Raw genomic sequence first — 23599 nt, forward strand, 5'->3', positions numbered from 1 at the left:
ATTTACTGACTCGTCACTCTGCCACGCACGCACCATGACACAACTTCAGGACCTCTTGCAAGAAGATGCAAGGGTTCTATCTACCTGCTAGTTGTATGTCATTATTGTAAGAAACCTTCCCATCTCTCTGAATGTCATGTCATAGAAATTCAGCCACCAATGCTCATAAACATCATCTATGGGAGCTGGGCTCTAAAGCTTCAAGAAGATCCAGCTTTCTTAGAAAAATCACTGACTACATATGGATATAATTATCTTCATTCTGTTTTCCCCTAGAATCACTGTATTTATAGCTTTGAGCAATTTTCTTTTTTCCCTTTGAGGAAATACTGTGAAACATTTTTCTTATAGGTAATATTAATTTGTAATAAATGCATTTTTTGATATAATAAATGACTTTTCATATTTATTTTTGAACAAACCAGGGAGTATGAAAGTAAATTTACGGGCAGCTTGCAAGCATGTCTTGCTTTTATGTGAGAAAGGAAATAAATGTAGATGCTTACTGTTAAAGTTAATGAGGCAATGCTAGTGTCAGAATTATAAGCTTCATACTTCCTCCTGTTGTGCAGTTCATAGAGCATGTTTACACACCCCATCTCACTTGGATCTAATAAAATCTTTACACATTGCAAGTATCAACACCTGCAGTAGTGTTACAATGATTTCCCTCAGAACTTGTCTTTGTAAGATGATCATTTGTGTTGCATACTGGTGTTTACAATTTATGTACAACTTTGTTGCACCTCATGGTTTATCCGTCTGTTTCAGGCCATTAAACTGTAAGCTCCTGGAGGGCAGGGACATATCTGACTCGCTTCTGTGTCTTCAGGGCCAACCACACAGTCACTCAATACAGTCATCTAGTGCAGCCTTGCTTGGTGACTTACCCTTTCCAATAGCTCTGTGTTGTCATGTGTGATATGAGGATAGCAACTGTACCACTTATCTTACCTATTCCAATCTATGAGACAATTAATACAACATCAGGCATAAAGTAAGTACCTGTAAGTGTTTGCCACTAGTACCACTGCTGTTCTTGTTATTTAGACTGAATTGAATTGAAGTTCGTGAGAGCAAGGTAACTTATACAGGGGAATGGGACAGATGACCAGCAGAAAGAAAGGACCATCAGGGATTCTGTGTCCTGGTCTGCAGCTCTAGCTAAGCTATGAAACAAAGTCATAGATCTTTTTTTTTTTCTAAATCATTTCCATTAATATAATTTTTAAAATAATTTACTTGTAAGTGTTCCCTGTGTTTCTTTTCCTGCCATGACGGTCTTTACCTTACCAAATACACATGGGACATTGACACACTGGAAAGCTGAGGAGACACAGAAATAGTATACCCTGGCCTCGCTGTGCAGTGGCATCTCTTCTCCTCAACATTTTACATTTTATAATTACATCTGGCAAACTGCTTCATCAGTGTAACCTTGTACCAGGAATCAAATGAAAATGAGCCAGCTCTCAGCATAGAAAGTGGAAAATCAGAAGTACACTCAACATTGACACCATTATATTCTCTACATTTCTGTTTCTAAGACAGTCTATTAAAGTTGCCATCCTAACAGTAGAAGATTCCGTTGAGCACAATGTTGGGTGAGTCCAGATTATAGATTAACAAGAGGCCACCAGAGAAGATGGGATGGGCTGGGTTTCCAGGAAGGATCTGTTAGAAGCCTCTCATGTCTGGGGGGCTTTTCAGACCCTGAAAAATCCAAAAGGGGTTCCCTTTCCTGGGCCAATCCTTATTCTCCACACCACGTTTATGTAATAACAATATTTGCAAGTGCAGTCAGAAAAGGAACTGCCGCCCATCATTAACAAATAGATGGGGCTCTGAATCATGTTCACTTTTATTGGCCAATGAATTCTCAGACTTTTTATCTTATTGTTCAATTCAGGAAAGAGGGGATTAAATAGAATTAAGCAAGGAGGGGAAACTCACTTTTTTCACTTGCAGAAAGCTAATTATAGTTTGGTCACTGAGTAATTTCATTATCTGCTTAGGATCCTTAATTAGATTTGATGTTCACTATGAAGTGTGGCAGATTTCCTTGGGGAAGCAGAACTAGGATAGAACATAAATGTTCAGTGTCACCGAATATGTTCAGAAGAATTAGACATCAGTCTTTTTAATTATTCTAGCAGTTTATCATTCCCTCATGAGCTCTACAGACATCACCATTTCAGCAGGAGAAACCAGTAGACTTCTGGGAAGATGGTCTTCCTCAATTACATGGAACTACATAATACATTTAAGACATCCCTGGCTCTGTCCATTGATGGCCAGAGCACTCCTTCCATGGTCATGGCGTGGGAACCCAAATGCCACACATTCCCTGAGCACCACCCCACGTGGAAGATAAGAGACAGCTGCCTCCACCTGAGAACCACGGTATGGTCATTACTTTCCTGGCTTTCTTGTTTTCCCTTACCCTAATATTTAAATCAAGCAATGGAACTATGTACATGATTTCATCACTGAGCTCCATATTCTGTGGTCTTCCTACAAATAGCATATATTTTTTTAAAATCTTCAGTGTTTATGTGTCACACAGGCATCCACTGATACAAACTAAGCTATAATGAATATACAAACCAGACAGCTGAGGCCATGTAGTGCCCAAGGTGTGGAGAAACCCAACATCCATTCCCATGCATTTGCTGCAGCACCGAGTCACCTTGACCTTCCCTAGCTTATAGTCCAGTCTTACGAGTGTACATACATCCTGTGTGGTATCTGCCTGTGGATGAGTTGACACCCTCTGATAGGCTATCTTAAGTCCTCATATAATAGATTGTGTGCTGGCACTCCATGAAATGGATGTTAGATTAGCCTTTACGCAAAATCATTTACCGGATTATAGGTTGAGCACTTTGCAGTTTAATGAACACCTTTCGATCATTATCTTTTGTGATCCTTCAACCCCTCCGTCTAGACAGAGAATAGATTTTATGATACCCGGTTTATAAAGACATGGGTTGTGTTCCCAGTGGTTGACTGTGAGCCTGTTCTTTGTAACTTCTAACTCTCTGATTCACCCACAGAGACACGATAGGTTCTAAGTGAGTTGAGTGAGGCTTCCACGTAAGGCTCCTGTCTGCAGCCCTCACGATTGACCCACACTGAGCAGGGCTCTTCAGAGAGCCTGAGGCCTGGGACGTGGGAGATGGAGCTCTGAGCGTCTGGAGGGAAAGGAAAGAAGGCCAACCTCTTGAAAAAGACACTCCTGAACTGCAATGGCAGGGAGAGAAAAGAAGTCACAGCTACTAATGCAGCTTCTCTCTCTCAGGACCTTAGGGGGAAGTGGCTGTACGTGGGCTAACTGTGCTCACACCTGCAGGACTAAGTTTATCGGCCATGTCTAGGTGTCCACTGAGCTCAGCTCTCCTGTCTTCCCATGTTGAGGAACCCTGGCAGGGCCCAAAGGAAATGAGCTCTGCAGCCTCATCTGCATACTTGCATGCGGCCCCTCAGGCTGACCCTCAGCTCTTGGCCAGCAGAGCCCACGAGGGGCAGGCAGCAGCCACCCAGGGGTGGGATACCCAGGACCTGCGAACCTGTCAACCTCCTTCTGGGCTGGGGCTTTTTTTAAAAAAGATTTTATTTATTTGTTCATGAGAGACACAGACAGAAAGGCAGAGACACAGGCAGAGAGAGAAGCAGGCTCCCTATGGGGACGCTGATGTAGGACTCTATCCTAGGACCCCGGGATTCAGGACCTGAGCCAAAGGCAGATGCTTAGTCACTGAGCCACCCCGGTGCCCCATGGGCTGGGGCTGTGAAGCATGGGGTGTTTTCAAGACATAACAGTCAACAAAAAGGTACTTCAAAATTAAACGGAGGAAGTGCTCAAACAAAACAAAACAAAAAGAGTCAGAGACCCGTCAAAAGCACACAGGAACCAACCTGAGAGTTCCCAGTGTTGGTTGAACTCCCGAGAGTTCAACTTTGATGTGGTGGTCAAAGTTGGAACAAGATACACAACAAAATAAGTAACAAGACAATAGGATTACAACCCAAAGAGTGAAAGAAAGATCCAAATATGAACAAATAATGGAATGAGGTAAATAAATAAATGAGGGAGAAAAAGACAACTCTTCTTAACAGGAAAATCCCAAGGGATAAACACAGAAGGAATGAGGGAAATAGAAAATCACCCTCAAAAGCCCACAGTCCAAACTGCTGTGGGCATGATGTATGGACAGGTGCTACAATTAGCGGCTGGTGCTTCAAGGAAAAAAACAGGGTATCTGAACATCCTCAAAGTATCTCCTGCAAAATATGTATCAATTACTGTTATGTTAATCTACATCCACAAAATCTTTGATGCTTCCCCTTTCAGAGATGGAGCTTAATTCCCCAGACACTACCTTTGCCAATGATTCAGGTCAACCTCACCGGCAGGCAGGCTGCCGTCATGTACCCATGTGATCTGATGCATGAGATCACCTCCTGGGTGTTTTCTTCCTAAGTACCGACAACCTCCACCTACCTGGGACAAACCCCCAATGAAGCACGCTCTACAACATGCCTGAGCAACGCTCCTCATAACCGTCAGGGTCATGAAAGACTAGGAAGAGCATGACACTGTTCCAGAGCCCAGGAATCCAATGCAATGTGGTGACCTGCTTCAGAAAAGGGACCAGTGGAAAACTGGGGGAATTTGGATAAGGTGTATAGTTTATTTAAAAGGAGGTAGCAGAGTGCCTGGGTGGCTCAGTAGGCTAAGCATCTGCCTTGGGCTCAGGTCATGATCCCGGGGTCCTTGAATCAAGGCCTGTATCAGGCTCCCTGTTCACTGGGGGCCCGCTTCTCCTTCTCTGCTTCTCCCCTCCTGTCTGCCACCCCCCTCACTCTCTTCTCTCTCTCTCAAATAAAAAAAAAATAAAATCTTAAAATAAAAGGAGGTAGCAGCATTTTCTATCAAGAAGAGTGGTAAATATTTTTGGCCTTTTGGCCTTTGAAACTACAGTGTGAAAGTGGTCAAAGACAACATGTAAGTCAGTGGGTGTGGCTGAGTTCCGGCAAAACCTTCTATACAAAGAAAAAAGCTGTGAGCTGGATTTGGTGCGTGAGCCAGGCTTCCTGACTCCTGGACAGTAAAGTTGTATCAAGGTCAATTTCTCAGTTTAGACAAATGTACCCTGGTTATGAAAGACATTAACACAAGGGGAAACTAGGTAAAGGGATCTGGGAACTCTCCACGCTATCTTTGTAACTCTTCTATAAACTTAAATTTTTTTCCAAAAAAAGTTTTGAAATGAAGTAGAAATAATTGGGGTGAGTTGTGTGCCATTTTTGGATCGTCTTTGCTACCACTGCTCTGAATTTTCTTCCTCTAGTGACTATACTCAAAAATTGGTCATATATGTGGATCACATCCCACCAAACATGACCAATTCCATGTTTTCTATCTGTATTCCGCACAGAATGAGTGATATGGCGCTCATTACAGCACATGAATGTGAGAAGAGATTGCAAGACATGCTTCCTAAGTCTAAGGGAGCCCCAGCCTCAGAATGGATCCCCAAAGGGGGTTAATGGGAGTGCCTTTGGACAATGGTGGCCTCACTGTACCTCTGCTCATAAAAATGGCTGGACAGTTCCCACTAAAACCTAGGTGCCATTTTCAAGAACACAGAGTAGCAGAACCAAACGTACTCCCTCCCAAGAAAGATGAATACTGCTCTGCCACAGCCAGTGGGTAGAATGACCAGGGCTAGAATTCCTATCTCTGTATGTCCATTCTTCTGTAACAGTGGCATTAAAATCATCCTACAGTCATAGACCCCTTCCTCCAACCATACTCTTAGGCGGGAGTTCAGTGTATAAAGCAAGCAGCCTCACAGAGAAGTGACACCACAGTTAAGCCTTTGGGGGATGAGAAGGGCTTTGTGGGCAGACATGAGCAGAGCAGAAAGTGCCCACCATGCTGAAGAATCCTAACACGGTGCCAGGATCACAGGTGGTAAGGGGCACAGTGCCCCTGGTCTGAGACTCAGATGGCCCCACCTGCCACTGAGCAGTTAGGTATTTGTTACAGGTGATGGGCGGCCAGAAAAGGTTTCCCTGCAGGTGAGTGGCACACCAAGCCGTGTCTTGAAAAGACAGCATCAAGTCTAGAGGTGGATCCACACTAGGGAGGTAACATGCCCGTGAACCAAGAGCATGAGCTGGCCGGATCTGGTGGGGTCCACACCCCGAGGCCCCCGGAGCAGGCGTGTGGCCAGGGGATTACAGCTAGTTCTCTCGGCTGGGGCAGGAGGAGATTGGGGCCTGGACTCTCTTAGTCGAGAAGCACCAAGGTCCTGATCTGAAAGCTCTAATTGTAGCCATTTCCGAACCTGAGGCCTGACACCCAAGAAGCTCAGTCTTCTTCCTCTGATGCACCCCAGGCTGCTCAGGTTGAGTAGAGATGTGCTCCTTACCTCTCAAACATAAATTTGTGACTCAGATCCCGTAAGTCAGGACACAGCACAGGCACTGCAAGGACACTGTGTACTGAACTGAGCCACAGTGAGCAGTTTCCTAAATTCGCTTTCCGATCCATCCAGCCCCCACCTTGCCGTTAATCACATTCAGTCCAAGTAGGTGAGGGCTTGATGAAATTGTTGATCTTTAGCATAAACCCCTTCATTTGACTTGTTCAGCTTTCCATTGTTCTTTGGGATGCTGAGCCCCCGCCCCCTTTTTATATTAACATGATCCTACATTCAATTCTCTATATAAAACAATTCTTTTTTTTGAAAAATACTTTAAATAAGAAAACATTTATTTTAGGTATCAGTGAGTGGTGATATAGGAATGATTCAAACTTAATCCTGCCCTGACGTATGGGAAACTGACTCAAATTTGGGAGTGTCAGAAATCAAGAAGCATTTACAAATACCCAGGAGGAAATGTCCTTCAACTTTGTGGCCACAGAGAAAACAGTCCAGGTGGGAGGTTGTGGGGAAGATGGAGTTTGGGGATGCTGCCATTTTGTGAAATGGAGCTGTACTTAAATGTATGAAATTGATAACTATTTTAAAGCTCACTTAAATTCTACCTGTGATATAAGTGGGTGAGTTTGGAACTAAACGTGTATAAATTTTTAAAACAGATAGATTCATAACCTCAAAGAAGGAAGTCAGGAAAATGAACCCATTGACTCTTTCTCGGATGGCATCAGAGTGGAGCTAGGCTTCAGAAGAATGGCTAGGAGTCTACTCATGAGCAAATCTGTATTTAAGGAGTGTTTCCTTCCCATAAGCAGGGAAATGTGGGAGGGCATTTCTTGCTGATGTGTGAGTCACCCATTGAGTCACTGTGAGAGGCAAGCCCCATTGTTGGTCCTGGAATCCACTGACAAAAATGGTCATGCCTGTCAATTTCCTGTCACTTCTCTCAGCCCGACTGTCCCCAAAGCACTCAAGGTTTGTATATTCATAGAAGGACACCTCTGGAAAATGGTGAATGTCTCAAGGAGAAAGCCAAGAAATGGGAACCCAGTAGGTGCCACCTTTCCAGGTGTTCCGACATCCTGCTGTCTGCCCTCTGGCTGAGTGTCTTGGGCTATGCCATCTCTTTCTCATGCCAGGAGCTCTTGGGTCTCCGAGCCCAGCTGGGTCCCCAGGTGGGGGCTATGCTCTGCCTTAAGTGCCATCATCCGTCCGTCCGAGGCCCAGGACAGATTCCACAGCAACGATTCCAAATCTCACCCTGCCTCTCCTCTCCTCCTCAGCTTTTTGCCCTGAAAACTACACGCATCTTGAGGGTTTGAGCAAAATCTCATCAATCATGTGATGGCTAGTAGGACAGATAAAACACCTGCTCTTACCGGGCCACAGGAAAACCAAGAGTCCTGGCTGTGTAGAAGGTGGTGGCTGCCCCTTCTTTTCCAAATAAAGAAACAGAGTGAAAGGGGCAGGAGTGGGGGATGGGCAATATGGGTGAAGTGGGGTGGGAGGTGCAGGTTTCCAGCTATGGGGTAAGTGTGTAGCATAAGGGGTGAAAGGTGAAGCATAGGGAATATGGGCAATGGAACTGTAACAGCACTACATGGCACAAGTGGCAGCTGCACTTGTGCTGAGCAGGAGAGAGGAGAGGAAGGACAGGGAAATGGAAAGCTTAGCTCCCTCATTTTTATTTAGAGGAAATGTAATAAGTCTCTAACCAAGGTGTCTGGGTGGCTCAGTTGGTTAAGCATCTGCTTTCAACGCACATCATGATCCTGGAGTCCTGGGATGAAGCTCCACATCGCATCGGGCTCCCTGCTCAGCGCAGTCTGCTTCTCCTTCTACCTGTGCCCCTCCCCTTGCTTGTGCTCTCTCCCTCTCTCTCCCTCTCTCTCTGTCAAATAAATAAATAAAATCTTAAATAAAATCTCTAACCAAAAAAATTATCTCCAGGCTTAATGATAATTTATCCTCAGGGAGATGGACGAGTCTAGGTAAAGGAAACATAGTCCTAACACTGTAGGACTTCAAGACAATAACCGCTGATGTGAACAACATGGTCACAGTGTAGCAGGGGCGCTAAGTGCCTGGGTGAACTCATGCATGGGACCTGCCCTCTCTCCTCAGAAAGGAGGAGCTACTGTCACACCCATTGTAGAGATGGTGATACTGAGCCTTCACACATTGACTAAGTTGCCTAGAGCATATCGTTAGGAAACCCCAGAATTCTGACCCAGCTGCCTGCTTCCAAAGAGGATGTCTAACTATTGAGCACAATGCACCAAATGGCCTGGGACTGAAGTGGCTGCAAAGAGGTTTTGAAACTAGCTCAGCCTGTGAAAAGACACAATGTACAGGACATAAGATGGAAGAAGGGACAGCGACCTAATTGATGTTTCTCTTCATGCTTTTAACTCTGGGCCCCTGAAAGGGACACACACACACACACTTCCACTGGTACTCCATGGCCAAGGCACTCACCAGTCTTGTCACATCCAATGGAAGGCTGCAGCTGGCTACACCCAACACACAGATGGAGCCCTTTGTTAGGTAGGAGGTTCTTCGCACTGCTGCCTCTGAGGAATTAGGTCACAAGAGGCCACGATGCCTGCCACCTGTATTCAGTTCCTCTTCCCAGTGGCCACACAAGTACAGTCGCTGTTCCCAGCCACCCAAGCCTGTTCCTGCCTCAGGGCCTTTGCCCCTACTGTTCCCCCTCTGTGCACTCTCCCACGGGATATGCGACCCTGGTTCTCACATTTCCTTTCTGTCTTCGCCTGACAGCCATCTCCAATCACCTTATCAACACTGGAGCCCCCCACCCCCTGCCACTCGGTGTGTCCCCCACACTTCTCACCCCTGATGTACTCTATCATCACTGTCCCACTGAGTCCTATTTGTCTGTCACACCTCCCATCCCCACTCAATCGGGAGCACTGCATGAGTCCCTCTGCCCCTGCTTCACGTACCCTCTTGTGCTGACCGTCCCATGGGTGTCCAACACATCGGGAGCAAATATGTGAGTTGATTCCCACATGCTAAGCCCCAAAGGGATAAAGTGGTATTGCTCGTTCGCCATGCTCCCGGCAGAACTTCTTGAGACAAGCCAAAAAAACGAAGCTACCTGTCATCCAACAAAGAAAAAATCTGCCTACTGTCTTTGGGCAAATATGCGACGAACTCTAAAATCAAACCAGTCTGAAATGGGCACGGGGATTAAACGAAGGTGCCTCCCTGCAGGTGCTTGCTGCCGCAGGAATTCATCGTGGACGCAGTGAACAACCCCCCGCTGCCCAGGTGGAGGGCCACAAGAGCGAAGATCTGATCAGAGGATAATTTTTAAAAAAAAATCTTCAGCAGGGGACATATCCCAACATGTCATTCTGTATTACAAGAGCTGGGTCCTGGCAGTGGGGAGGTGACCGCTTTTGCCTCGGGCCTCTGCAGGGGAACGTGGGCGTCAGTGGCCCAATTGTCCTGGCTGTTTACGAGCCTGATCCTTGTAACACCCCTGAAATGTGTTCTCCTAAAGATGTTCCCCAAGATATGACAGTGCTCTGCATTGTTTCGCTGCATACCACACTCCTATCCCAGAGTAATCCGCCCTTCTTTTAACGGCTGATGACAGCTCCAATGGCTGGGCGAAAATCAGTTGAAGGAAAGGGAAGTCTTGTCGGAAATGAGATTAATCTTGTAACGAGTGTTCAGCTCTGATAACCCATCTGGGCACAACTGCTTAAACCGGAGAGCAATTAACCTTCACCCGACAAGCTCTGTCCAACCGTTATAAACATTAAAGAGACAGGATCCTCCCCTCCTCCTTGTAGACTAAACAACCAGATTTGAATTCCATATAAACGGCCTCTTTCTGCAGATGTGCGCTGATGACAAAGGCCAGGGGAGAGGTGGGTCACGGCTCTGCTCGTAACTCAGGTAACCTGGACCTTGGCTGGAGCCCGCGGAGGTCGCTAGCGTGAACAGTCGCTCCGGGCACTTTTAAATCAAATCCCTAGCTTTAGGGGAGGTGGGCTTAGCTGCTTTCATGCAGGAACACGTCTGCTAACAGCAACACAACCTGAATGGGGTGGGGATTTTTCCCCTTTTCCTTTTGTCCAACAGTAGGCATATTTGCACGGAGCTGGCCCCTTGCACTCGATTCCTCTCTTGCAACCACGCGGGCAACTGCATGAGTGAATGTATCTTGTGGTCACAAAGGGAGATTTTTTTTTTTTTTAATCTCTGAGAAGTTACTAGCTTTCATGGAGAGCAAACCTGTGATCTTGCCTTTATCAGCACATGCTGTAACCGACGGGGCTAACCAAGTGGCCCACGGAGAACACTGCGTGGTTAGGGGACCCTCCGGTGAAAGTAAGTTTCCCAACACTGAAGAGAAACCTCTGACATCACTTACCACTCAGGCAATAGCTTTCTGGAGCATTCTTTAAAGATTTGTTTTTATGTATATTTAGAGAGAGAGAAAGAGCATGCATGAGCCAGGAGGAGGGGCAGGGAGAGAGGAAGAGAGAGTCTTAAGCAGATTCCATGCTGACCACAGAGCCTGAAGCAGGGCTCAATCTCATGAACCTGAGATCATGACCTGAGCCAAAACCAAGAGTCTGGACACTCAATGGACTGGGCCACCCAGGCATCCTTGGAACATTCTTTTATATGGGGGCCACTGGATTGTGTTTATGGACATGGTATTAATAATAAATAAAGAATAAGGCCCCGTGACTTAGAGGTGGCTCCAAACCAAGGCAGGTACATAATATACCCTACAGAACATGTAAACAAGAATATGTAAGTATATGTACAAACTGATACAAAGGACAGATGTTCTATATAACCAGCCAGTCTGCTAGTGGGCTAAAGCCTCAGATTCTAAAAAATAAACAAATAATAAAAGGGGAAACATGAGAACAGTCACTTAGCATGTTCTACACAAATCTCTCTCCTGAGGTTTCAATCCAGTCTTCATGATGGCCAGAGACAGCTCTCTAAATACTTCAGGCTAACGTTTAATCTCATCTTATCCCTTGAACTCAGTTTCTTTCTTCCAATGGGTAAGTCATGATATTTGAGGCCTTGCAGATGTGTCTGTACATGACAGGGCTGAGCTTACAAGACACGAGTCACTCACGCTGGCCTCTCGTAACAGAATGAGAGAGAACAGGAGAGCACTGGCATCCGCTGGGCACTATTACTGCCACAGGGACACACTCTTGCAGCCACAGCCAGGAGAGCATGCTTTCATGGTCTACATTTGCATCTCCACAGTGCCTTTTCCTGCCACTGCTGGGCAGGAGTTGTGAAGGACACCCAGTGGGACTTACCCTTGCCTCACAAGGCTTTATGCCACCTCTGTGTTTGCAGCTACATGAGGTAGAAGCAGAAGATTCTGGATGTCCAGTTCTCCCAGTCCCACTGGGAGCTTTCCAGTGTCTCAGGCAGAGGCCAAGTGAAGATGGGCTGGTCAACTTTTCATCCCCAAGGAGCCATCGAGTGCACTCCAAGTAGACAAAGGTGCACATAAACAACACAACAAGAGCTCCTGACTGGTTCTTGATTTAAATTTGCACGTCTTCCCCAAGAAAAATCTTGCGGAGCCTTCATCATTATGGCTAAGATGAAACTCCCTTCTTTGTTTAGTGACAGATTCATGTCATAAGACATGACACCAGGACGCTGAGGGGAAGTTCATGTTTCTGGGCCAGTATCCTCTATGTCTACAACTCAGCAGGTATCAAAACCAGAAGACAAAAATGAAATCATTTTTGATGAGCTTAGTCTTAGGGCCGTGGAGGTTCAACTTGAGAACTTTAGAGAAAAAAGCCACAGGAATCACATATATATATATGATGTAAAAAGCATATTCATCCATGAGTCTACACTGATGGTGAAGCCAGTTCCCCATGTGACACTGATGAGCCCTGCGGTGGCACCAACCTTGCTGCACTCCTTGACATCCACCAAGTAAAACTCTGAGATAAGGAGAAACCACAGCATCACACCCAGTATCTTGTGAAACTGAAACAGCTGTAGAGTGAACGCCTGCCTTACAGTGATTTGTGATTTTGATCATCACACTGGATTTAACAGTGTGATGGCTGCCATTCATTCTGCAGAGCTGTACATGCTTTTCCTGAAACTAACTGCAGTTGAATATTCCCCAATGGCACTTACACACAGGCATGATGCCGGAATCCTAGCATCAGCACTCGGTTGTGAGGATTATCGATGAGTGGCTGCCCGTATTTCCAAAGCCCAAGAGAGGCTGCCAACCTCAAGGCCTGCCTTGTCTCCTTCCTGCCTGAATGGTGCCCCCATCCACGCCCACCTGGAACCTCAGGATGTGGGCTTATTTGGAAACAGGGTCTTTACTGATGTAATGAAGGCAAGGACTGGGGGCGGGGGAGGATCATACGAGATGAGGGCAGAACCTAAATCCAACAAGAGAACCCCAGCAAGGGACCAGAGAGGAGAGAGCAGCCAGATGCAGAGACAGGGTGATGAGATGACAGAGGAGGGGTTCAGGGGATGTGGTTACAAGCCAAGGAATGCGGGCAGCCATCTGAAGCTGGGACAGGCATGGGACCCACTCTCCCTCAGAGCTGCCAGAAGGAACTGACTCTGCTCATACCCTGATTTTGGATGTCTGGCCTCCCAAACCGCAAGAGAATAAATTTCTGTTATTGAAAGCCACCCGGTTTGTGGTTATGTGTTACAGCGGCCCTGGGAAACTAATACACTACGTATAGACACAGTTTTTAACAAAATTTTTGCCACTTTGGGGCATTATATGGCTCACTATTTGCCTTATAGAGTTAGTAAAGTTTCCAAAAGTGCTTGAGTTTATGCCAAAATTACATAAACTCCTGGTTACAGCAACCAGAGAGTCTTACGCTGTCAGAATACTAATTTTTACAAACTTTCCACGTAAATGCCTTTGTCTGACAGTGCCCTGATTCTTCTAAGAATTTTTCTGCTTGTACCACTGAGGGAACAAATGTCTGGTTCACATTCTAATGAAAGTCATCATTGTGTGGGGAGATGTCTTCACAAAGATCTTTAAATCTCTCAAAATGTTATTTGTTTGAAAATAATGTTAGAAGTTAAAAAAAAAACAGCCAATGGAAATGAAAATTTAATTTCTTTAGTATTTTTTCCAACCAACATTTGTGAGGCAAATTATGACAGGTTCATGTATATTCTCTTCCCAACAAAATCTTAGTTCTTTTAAGAATTCCTTTCAATTATCCTAAGAACAATTAAGAGTGTACGGACCTCAAGTAAAATTGGTTGAGAAACACTGGACCCCTACACGGCCAATCAAGTTTCATCTAACTTTTGGACTCCCAAATAAAAGTTGTGGGTGGCTTTCCTTTGACTCCTTAAAAACTAGATCATAGTTTTTGCAGGAGAGGAACCAAGTCAGATTTCTTTTGTTCATATATACTGGCTGGAGACATGCTCCACTTAGGCAAAGATTTCAATACACATTTGGTCATGTGTTCATGTTTTCATTCATTCAGCAAACATTTACAGGGTAGCACTTCACGTGCCAGGCACTGTGCTAGGTGCAGGAGAAACAACATTAGACCAAATTCATAAACCGTTACATTGAAAATCAGTTAAAGTTACCAAGATAACAGAATAGTTTAGGTTTTATGAAAGATCACATTTTCTTTGGCTTATATATAATGCCTTAAACAGTAAGGCTTATCACTAAGCTAAATACTATGTTTGCTAAACTTAAAATCTTAACTTAAAATTTCAATAGGAAATCCGGTTTTATTATCTGGCTTAGATAAGTTGGTTGTTAATTGCTATTAAAGTTAATCTTTAGGGACACCTGGGTGGCTCAGTGGTTGAGTGTCTGCCTTCGGCTCAGGGCGTGATCCCGGGGTCCTGGGATCAAGTCTCGCATCAGGCTCCCTACAGGGAGCCTGCATCTCCCTCTGCCTGTGTCTCTGCCTCTCTCTCTGTCTCCCATGAATGAATAAATAAAATCTTTAAAAATAATAATAAAAAATAAAGTTAATCTTTATTATAAAGCAGATTGTCTTGTAATCAAATACAAAGAACTTACTATTAACAAAAATGTCCTAGCACATCATACCCATTGCAGATGGGTATTAAATATTACTATTATATACTATATTACTATATATATACGATACTATATACTACTATAGGATTATTATACAGTAATTACAGTAGAGTAAGACTGCCTGATTCACTGATGATTATGGAAGCTGTCAGTGTGAACCAGTACATCAGATACCAGTATATGTCTTAGGAGATTAAGTTCTAGCCTCCCTGAAATTTCAAAGGAGGGGCTGCAGTAACAACAAAAGAGAAACACGTAGTGCCCATTGTAATTCATTAAACCCAACTCTTCATTTCTTTGTGCCCAGAAAGACTTTTTGCATAAGGGATTCTAATGCCTGAACACTGAGGTAATGTGAGGCAAAGTTTGGATATATAAACACTAATGGGTGTTGCCACTTAGTGAAAGTGAAAGCACTGCTTGGCTTTACCCCATCTGGACAGGTGTCATGTAGCAGAACGCAGGCTCCAAGAACCGTATTTCTGCTTCTAGTTTTCTAAATTTTTTTTTAATTTTTTTTTATTTATTTATGATAGTCACACAGAGAGAAAGAGAGAGAGGCAGAGACACAGGCAGAGGGAGAAGCAGGCTCCATGCACCGGGAGCCCGATGTGGGATTTGATCCCAGGTCTCCAGGATCACACCCTGGGCCAAAGGCAGGCGCCAAACCGCTGCGCCACCCAGGGATCCCTGCTTCTAGTTTTCAAATGGAAAGCATCTCCCATCACAGCCTTGGCAGAGACATGTGCACATATCAGGCACATGCTCACAAATGTTCCCATCACAGTTATATTCTGGACAGCCCCATGATCACCCCACCTTCCCAAACATGGGCAGGTTCTTTAGGACACACATGCCTGTGTCTAACATTAGGTGTCCACATGTGACCCAGGGGCATTCAAGACACTGGTCTCAACACATAGTAATACCTCTGTCTTCTGATCAAAAAAGTGCAACTTCCCTCATAACTTTGAGGGGCAACTAACACAATACAGTGCATATAAGAAGTCAATAATTGCCCATTGAATGAAATGAATGAATTCTCTATGACATATGAGCAAGTATCACCTCACAATTAATGAACTCATTCAGGCATTTATTACCCAGGCAGACAGTTATTTATTATTGAACAGACATCTAATAAAGGCTTGCTTCTTACTGGGCATGTTCATCACAAACAAAAGATATGATAATTCAATAGATGGAGACGCCTGGGTGGCTCAGCGGTTGAGTATCTGCCTTTAGCTCAGGGCATGATCCCAGGATCTGGGATCGAGTCTCACATCAGGCTCCAAGCATGGGGCCTGCTTCTCCCTCTGCCTATGTCTCTACCTCTCTCTGTGTGTGTCTCTCATGAATAAATAAACAAATCTTAAAAAAAAATAGATGCCTCCTCTCCTCCTGTAGAAAATGTACCAGCTATAGTAGCTGGTTCAATCTAGCACTTGACTTCTTCCACTCTAGGGCTCCTCCAGAAACCAGCTGTAACTCGCCATTGCAGACATGCATTCATTCACGCATAGAAAAGGCGAGGGAGGTGACAGTGAGTACCTCACAGTCCTCCATCTTGGTTTTTCTTTGGATCTTCAAAATTGTTGGTTTTCTGAGCTCATGAAAATGCAGCTGAGTTCAGCAGCTAAAATTTTAAGTAACATGTTGCTTGAACCATTGAAGGGACCCCCGGTGGTGACTCTATTATGGCATGTCTACTATTCTAAGAAAAAAAAAAAGCAAAAAAAATACCATGAGAAAGCAGCAAATAATATATAGGGAAAGATTTTCACCTCTTTAGATAGATCCATATCTATTTAGATAAATACCCAAAGCATATTGGAGGATACCTTTCAAAAGCTGAACACTGAAACAAACAGTCAAGAATGGATTACTTCAGAAAAAGTAAAATACGGGATGAGATTAAATACTAGGAACGAGACTAGAGTGAGTAACCAAAGTGCTCATAAAAGCAAATATTGCACACAACGCATGCTATTATTTAATGCTCAAACCACCAAGATGCAGGCACTGTTATCATTACTCAATCTGTTCTACAAATGAGCAAGTGAGGCACAGAAAAGTGAAGTCACCTTGCCAGGGCACAGTGGAGCTAGGACTCGCCCCAGGCAGTCTGGTTCTGCTTCCTAAGATGGAATATGAAGCCTTAATCTCAAAAGGGGATCATGAGAAATTTAGCTCTCACTCCTCTTCTGTATCCTAGAAAAAAAGGAAGCGAGTAGAAAAAGACTCTTAAAAATGAGTTTAATTTCTCAAATGTTATTATTCTTTTAAAAGAATATGTCTCTGTGCATGGAAAAAAGACCAAAATATCCAAGAAGTGCCAAGTCTTCACCGACCCTTCACGGTGAAATATCAATCATTTTAATTTCCTTTTCTAAATGCTTATTTTCTAAAACCTATAGTAATTGTTTTTAAAATAGGGGTTAAAGAACAAAGGTTTTATTATTGTTGTTGTTGTTTGAGCAATGCTATTCAGTGGATATACTGAACCTGTATCCACTTCAGGCTAAAGAAAATAAGACAAAACAAACCCAACCACAAGCCCCAGTCAAGCAGTGGTGATTTTCAGGGAGGATGCCAGTAGGGGTGCTGCTCCATCCCACACCAAAGTCATGTCTATCTGCTGTACAACCCTTCACCAGCATCACAAAACCGTGATTCTACTGGCACTGGAACCAATACGGACTCTGGAGATCAGAGAGTCATTTTGCAAAGAACCAGAGGTGCGGGAGGTGGCATCTGGAGGGAGGCATGTTGGGGGACGCCCCAGGACATTTCAGTAAAATGTAACAAAGCTGTGCAATACAGTTGCAAAGGACGGAAGGAGTCTTCACTCAAACAGGAGGATCTGAAGAGCTTCCAGTGTCTTCCAAGAAGATGAGTAAAAGTATATCAACAAATGACTCCTGAAAAGAGTGTCTCTTTGAGCAATTTCATGTCAACTCAACCTGCATATACGTACGGAGTAACTGTAGATAAAATCATAGGGCACACGCATGTACTAGCCTCTTCATGAGACAGGACTGCATCTAACCATGTCTGGCAGTTTCTCTGGGTCAAGTGCAGTCTGCCACCCCACCTGGTGGTCATCAACATCTATGGAGAAGGTCCTGGAGGAGGCGCTCTACTGGACACGATGTTCTTGACATTGCAAGAGCTTTCAGATCATCAAAGGAGGTGCTCTAGCATGATGTGACCCAACAACTAAGGGCAGCTCGGTCTTCTGATTCTTTTCAGGCCCGGTAGGAGATGGGAGGCGGAGGTTTCCGTGTTTGCAGTATGTAAACATCACTCTTTGGAGTTCTGCCCATGCTTGACTTGAGTGGTTTTCAGGTGCTGTTTATTTGGTTTAGTTTATTGTTAAGTGTTACTGTTTGTTGACTTGGTATATTATTTTCCCTTACAAAGGGGCCAGTTGGTAAGGACACATCCTGTAGATGGATAATTGATGATTCCCCATTGTTCAATGTTTGTGTGTTGTGGTTTTATGTGCTTTGGTTCAAAGGACCCAAACAATGCATTCACTGGAACTTCATAGCTGGTGTAAAGTCAGCACACAGAACAATCTGTGCACTGAGATTTCTGTACCCAAATCTGGTGATCTCCACTTGGCTGAAGAAAGCAAAATCTAAAATGACCTTTACTCTAAATAACCACAGAAAAAAAACCCCAGCACTTGAATCTCCAAGAGCCTTATTTTCCACCGACTACAAAGGCAGACTCACGCATCGTTCACCATGATTCACAGGGGACGGAGGTTCCTACACGACACACCTCTTACTCACAGACACGTCTGGTCTGGTGACACTCATCACCGCCAACAACAGCACGGAGACAAGAGCAAGGATGGAACAAGAGACTAAAACCATTACTTCAGAGACGGTGGGTTTCCAACTGCTTTGAGATAGAGAATTAGGCCAGAAGGTCTGTAGCAACAGGTTTATTCCCCCCGGGAGAGGAGACAGTGAGTGAGGAGCACACATGCGCAGGGGAAGTCTCCAGCGGAGCCCTTCCTGCCGTGGTGTGCCTCTGGCGGGGCTGGCGATCTGCGGAGGAAGTGAGCGCAGGAAGTATCTGTCTACAAACCCTTTATCCTCAAGGCAATTGCTGCTGCAGCATTTTACTGTTTACCAAAGCAGTAAACATGTGATCTAAAAAAAGATGTTTTCCATCTCCAAAGAGCAAGGCTTAACAAAAATATATGTGTGCTTATTTCATAACCAGCCTCTTATCAAAGCTGTGCGCGGTATGATTGTGCTTCCCAGAGAAGGGAGTCAATGGGAACGGCTTTTTAAGGAGGACAGAAGGTACTCTGTCAGAGATGCCCAAGGAACAAACAGTGGTTCTCTCCACTGGGCTGCTCCTCTAGCCAAGTAAATTGTATTTCTCCTCTAAAGCTTAATGCAAGCTTAAAAGGGCTCATTGACTGGCTTGAGAGGTAAAGTCAAGACAACTATCCATATCGACTCAAATTGGTGGGATGGACAACCCCCAAATCAGATCAATCATAAAGTCACCTGTACCTGACTTTGGACAATATTCTTATTTTACACCTGACTCTAAACACACTTCTAATTCTAAGAGTTCACATAAGATGAAGTAAAAAATAGAACTCGAAGTAGACGTGTGGCGGCTAGGGGTTTTGATGGCATTTACCTGATTCTTTTCAGGCCTTGTAAGGAGCCTCTTGGCCACTCCTCCCTGTACATCTTTATCCCAGATCGAAGGCCTATGAGCTGCACCGTCCCAGATGCCTGTGGACAGACCAGCAGTGGAGAATCCCAGAGAGCCAGCGTGATGTGAAAGGAGGCAGGTCCCAGGGGAACCTGTGAGCACTCCTCATTCCTGTTGTCCCATATGTTTTCGAACCCTCCACTGGGTTGTTAGCTATCGCAAAGAGGGGGAAAGAGGAGGGAAAGAGGGTGAAGGTGAGAAGTACAGAGAGGAGCAGGGAGTGACAATGCCCCAAAGTGTCTTCTCCAGGAGCGGCTGCACCCAGACTCCACCACAAGCACCTCCCAGCATGGTAAGTCACCTCCAGGGCAGATGAAGTGCTGTGAGTAACGGAGAACTCATCATCTGTAGGAGTTTTTACTTCATAATAAAAGAAAGAGAACATTGGAAAATTGGCTCAAAAAAAAAAAAAACTGCTGCAGAAATTGAAAAAAGAAAGAAAGAAAGAAAGCTTTTGTGGATTTCCTGATTTTAACCCTAGAAGAATTTGACTTGAGTAAACATTTATTAAGTACTTCGTACGCAATTAGTAACTTTCAGTTCACCTCACCAGGACCCCATTACACAGGTAAGAAAAAACAGATATTGTGAGGTCAGCACTTGTCAAGGGTGATATGCCAGGAAGACCATGTCCATGTTCCCTGAGGAGGTGCTAAGGCCCAGCAGAGGTGAATTCACCTGTTGGCTCCCACAGCAGCAAGCTCGGGCCACCATCCCCTAGGCTAGCTCCCTCCCTCCCCACCCCACCCTTCCCTTCCTTTCCCCTGCAAGCAAGATAAGACCAATCCTTTCCCCCACAGAGGCTATTTTAAGGATGCTGTGAAGACATGTAGAGTATCAGTGTCTCCCTGGGCACGAGATAAACACAGGCTGGGCTTGCTCCATTTCACCTTCAGCTTTCTGTTTGATCTTTGGAACATTAGGGAATACATACACATACCACAGGTCCAAGGAGCGCTTTGCAATATTAAACCACACACACACTTTTTTTTCTTTTAACTTGGAGCAATGTCTTGGGAAATCTACCTCAAATTGAGACACAGACTAATCGTGTTGACAAATTCTGAAGTGTTGTTTCAACAGCTTCCTCTTCCTCAAAGGTGAGTATCACATGCATACAGTTAAGTCGGAGAAAGAAAACTCGGTAAGGCCAGTGGGACCCAAAGGGGACAGGATGGTGAACCTGCTACCGGCCCTAGAGGGTCAGGGGGATTCTATCTTCGGTACAGACTCTACATCCATAAAAAAAAAAAAAATCAATCTGCTACGCTGTAATTTTATAAGGGGAAGACAGCCATTCAATCCCCAAAATGTAATGATTTAAAGGTGGCTCTGCTAGATTCAAGAGCGCAGGTTCTTTGCCTGATAGGTTATAAACGTTCTTGACAACGTTCTCCAGAACTTGACACGCACTGTCTTGAACAAAAGCATGGGAAGGACCAGCCCTGGCATCCATGTTATGATTGGACTGTGATGTGGCTTTAAAAATAAATAATTTTGCTTAGCCTTGGCATTTCTTTTCTACATGTCTCAACACTTATCTGTGCACAACAGAAGTTTACCGTTCTTCCCAGAGTTGAATCCCATGAGCACCCCTGCTGAAAGACTTGTAAGGCCTGCTGGAAAACGAAGCTGCATTTTCATGACCGATGCCAAGGCGAGAGAGCAAGGAAGTTGATACTTGGGATGAGGAAATTTAAATCAGCAGCTGATTTGGAATCTGGAACCACTGCCCTGTGGATATGGCCAAATATGGGAAAGAATTCTTGTCACCAAGCAAATGCAGATGGGTGCTGGAGTTGAGCTCTTGAATTTTCTGGCATTTTATCTTGATTAGTCACCGAAAGCAGAATAACTGTTGCCTATGGAGTTTTTCACACAAGAGTAGCAACAAAATAAGCCAGTTATAAGAAGTTTCATTATTCAGTTATTTAATGTATCATTGTTTCATTTGATAAATCATTTTTCTACATAGTCATTCAGTATTTGAGGCAGGGCAAGTAGCAGGAGAAAGAGATCATAGGATGGTAAATTGAGGGGAGACAAACAGATTTGTGTTACCTGAGCAAGTGCCTCAGCCTCTCTAACCCTCTCCCCTGGTTCCTGGTATGTACAAAAAGCAACAGTATCTAGGGGGCATGAGTATCAAATGAGATAATGCAAGCACCTAGCACAGAATCTGGCTTTTATGCAGTTTTGAGGATGATGGTAATTTGGACTAGGAACTCTAGATACAACAGCTACCTCTTAAAAACATTTCCTTAAGCTCTTTTAAAACATCAATGTAATTCTATTAAATTAATTTTTACTTAACTAAGAGAACTCTCAAGAAATATGACTTCTATTTAAAATCTATGATAATGGTTAATTATTCTACATCTTAATTTTCTCTTTATGACTTCAAAAGATTTTAATTTTTAAAAAATTAACAAAAAAAAACTTTAACAAGTATTCATTGAACCTCTATACTTTGCCAGTCACTGATGAGGACACAAAAGTGGTGGACAGACTGTCACTAAGAATGAGTTCCAAGGCTTACATAGGTCTGTGCACATGATGTATTCACAGAGTATTCACACTCATAAACACAAGCAGAGCTGGGAGTATGTGCTGACAAGAGACAACGAAGTTTAAGAGAACAGAAAGAATAAGGAATGATCTTTAACTTTAGGAAACATCCCTCAGGCAAGTTTTATAAGGGGAATGTGTGGGAAATACGTTTGATCAAACAGAATGAAGGCATGAAGAAGAAATCGGTCCAGAAGTCCAGTGGCCACTGGTTGAAATAGGTTCACAGCAAAACACAAAAAACAGCAAAATCTAATGAAATACTATAAATAAGGAAACACAAATAAGAGATGCCAGCCTTGCCTGTGAGAATGGCAAAGATTCAAAGGGTAAAATATTCACAATTGTATGGAGTGCATGCAACCGGCCTTCTCTATGGCTAGAGGTGGGAACTAGTAGAATCTTTCTGTAAAGTCAAGTGGCAGGTTTTTTTTTTTTTAATTGCCAAATATTTAAATTTCCCAGTTAAAAATATGACTTTAAAAATATGTATGCCCATTGGCCCAACAATTCCTTTTGTAAGTGCCGATACTAATAAAGTGAATTTTTAAAAATTAGAGAATGTATGGCAATGCTAGTAGTGAAAAACTGAAAGCAACATTATTTTCTATAACAGGATATTGGTTATATAAAAGATAATATTTATTGTAGATGGGATATAAGGAAGCCTAAGAATTTTGCTTATTGAAAATGTTTTAAGTGACATGGGGAAATCACCTAAAAAAAGAATGTTAACTAAGAAAACCTGGATGGATAGTCAGGTGGATAAAAAACATGCGGAAGGAAGACACACCAAATGTTAGTAATTTTCTCTGGCTGCTCGGGATCAGGAGCAACTTACATTGACTTTGTAATGATTTTGTTTTTGTTTTTTTCTACATTGTGAATGTTTTATTACTATATAATTTGTGCAAAACAAGATGTATTTTTCAAAATTAATGAGAAAATAGAACAGTGGAAGATATTTCAATATTCCCATTCTTGCCCTAATCAGGAGCAACATGCACTGCAGGTCTCAACCCTCCTTCAGCAAAACAGCAAACAGCCTCTGCCCTCAAAACAAACCTAAACCAACCCTCTGCCCAGCCACACCTTGAGTGACCCTTGCATGTGTTTGCTATCTGCCCTGCTGCACCCTGACCCAAGGACTCCTACAGGCTCCTCCTCCTCCTGACCTCCCCTAGCTTGGTACCTCCCAGACCTAGGTGTGCCCTGGTCTAGGTGGGGACACTACAGTACTGACATGTAGAGGTGACCCTGTTCTTTTTGAAAGCACTGGAGCAGAGGCTGTGTAGCTCTGGGCTTCACAACTGAAGCGGGATAAGGTAAGACTAAATGGATTTGGATGGTCCAATGGCATCTGCCATTTATTGGGCACCTACCAGAGGCTCTATAGACCCCTACCAACACAAAATGGGATAGCCATTTTAATCCCATTTTACAGGTGAGGAAACTGAGGTCAGATAGGTTAAGTCACACAGGCTCACGTGACTAGTCAGGATCCAAATGCAGGTGTCCCTGTAGAAATGAAATCTCAGAAGCTGTGTACAGAATCCCCAGGGCAGGGAATAGCTGTCCTCCATCCTGTTGGGACAAAAGGAGGAGGTGGGTCCTGTGGCATCTGCAGTGTTTCCTAGCCCTGAAGAGAAGATCCTGCCAGAGCAGAGTGTGCTACCAAACACTAGAAGGACCTGGAGACTGTCTCTGTCAGTCTTCTCGGAAG

The 23599-nt window shown here is 44.1% G+C and overlaps 1 protein-coding gene and 1 long non-coding RNA gene across 11 annotated transcripts in view; one reads left to right on the forward strand and one right to left on the reverse strand.

Annotated features, from left to right (window-relative positions):
- Window positions 1–23599, reverse strand: part of ERG (ETS transcription factor ERG) — a 186024-nt gene that overhangs the window by 77811 nt on the left and 84614 nt on the right. For 2 of the 10 annotated variants that reach the window (XM_072806980.1, XM_072806976.1), the window contains exon 2: window positions 23364–23460. The exons of 5 other annotated variants lie outside the window; for them this stretch is intronic. In XM_072806980.1, the coding sequence (XP_072663081.1) occupies window positions 23364–23459 (96 nt within the window). In that variant the 5' untranslated portion in view covers window position 23460. Of the gene's footprint in view, window positions 1–1953; window positions 1979–16110; window positions 16135–16643; window positions 16771–23363; window positions 23461–23599 lie in introns of those variants that run through there. 3 more of the 10 variants (XM_072806984.1, XM_072806982.1, XM_072806978.1) reach the window with 3 other exon arrangements.
- LOC140621676 (uncharacterized) lies at window positions 18284–22682 on the forward strand. The gene is made up of 3 exons (XR_012021454.1): window positions 18284–18456; window positions 19245–20408; window positions 20863–22682. It is a non-coding gene; the product is annotated as an uncharacterized lncRNA (long non-coding RNA).

The sequence above is a fragment of the Canis lupus genome, chromosome 30 (genome assembly GCF_048164855.1).
Source record: "Canis lupus baileyi chromosome 30, mCanLup2.hap1, whole genome shotgun sequence".
NCBI classification, from domain to species: Eukaryota; Metazoa; Chordata; class Mammalia; order Carnivora; family Canidae; genus Canis; species Canis lupus.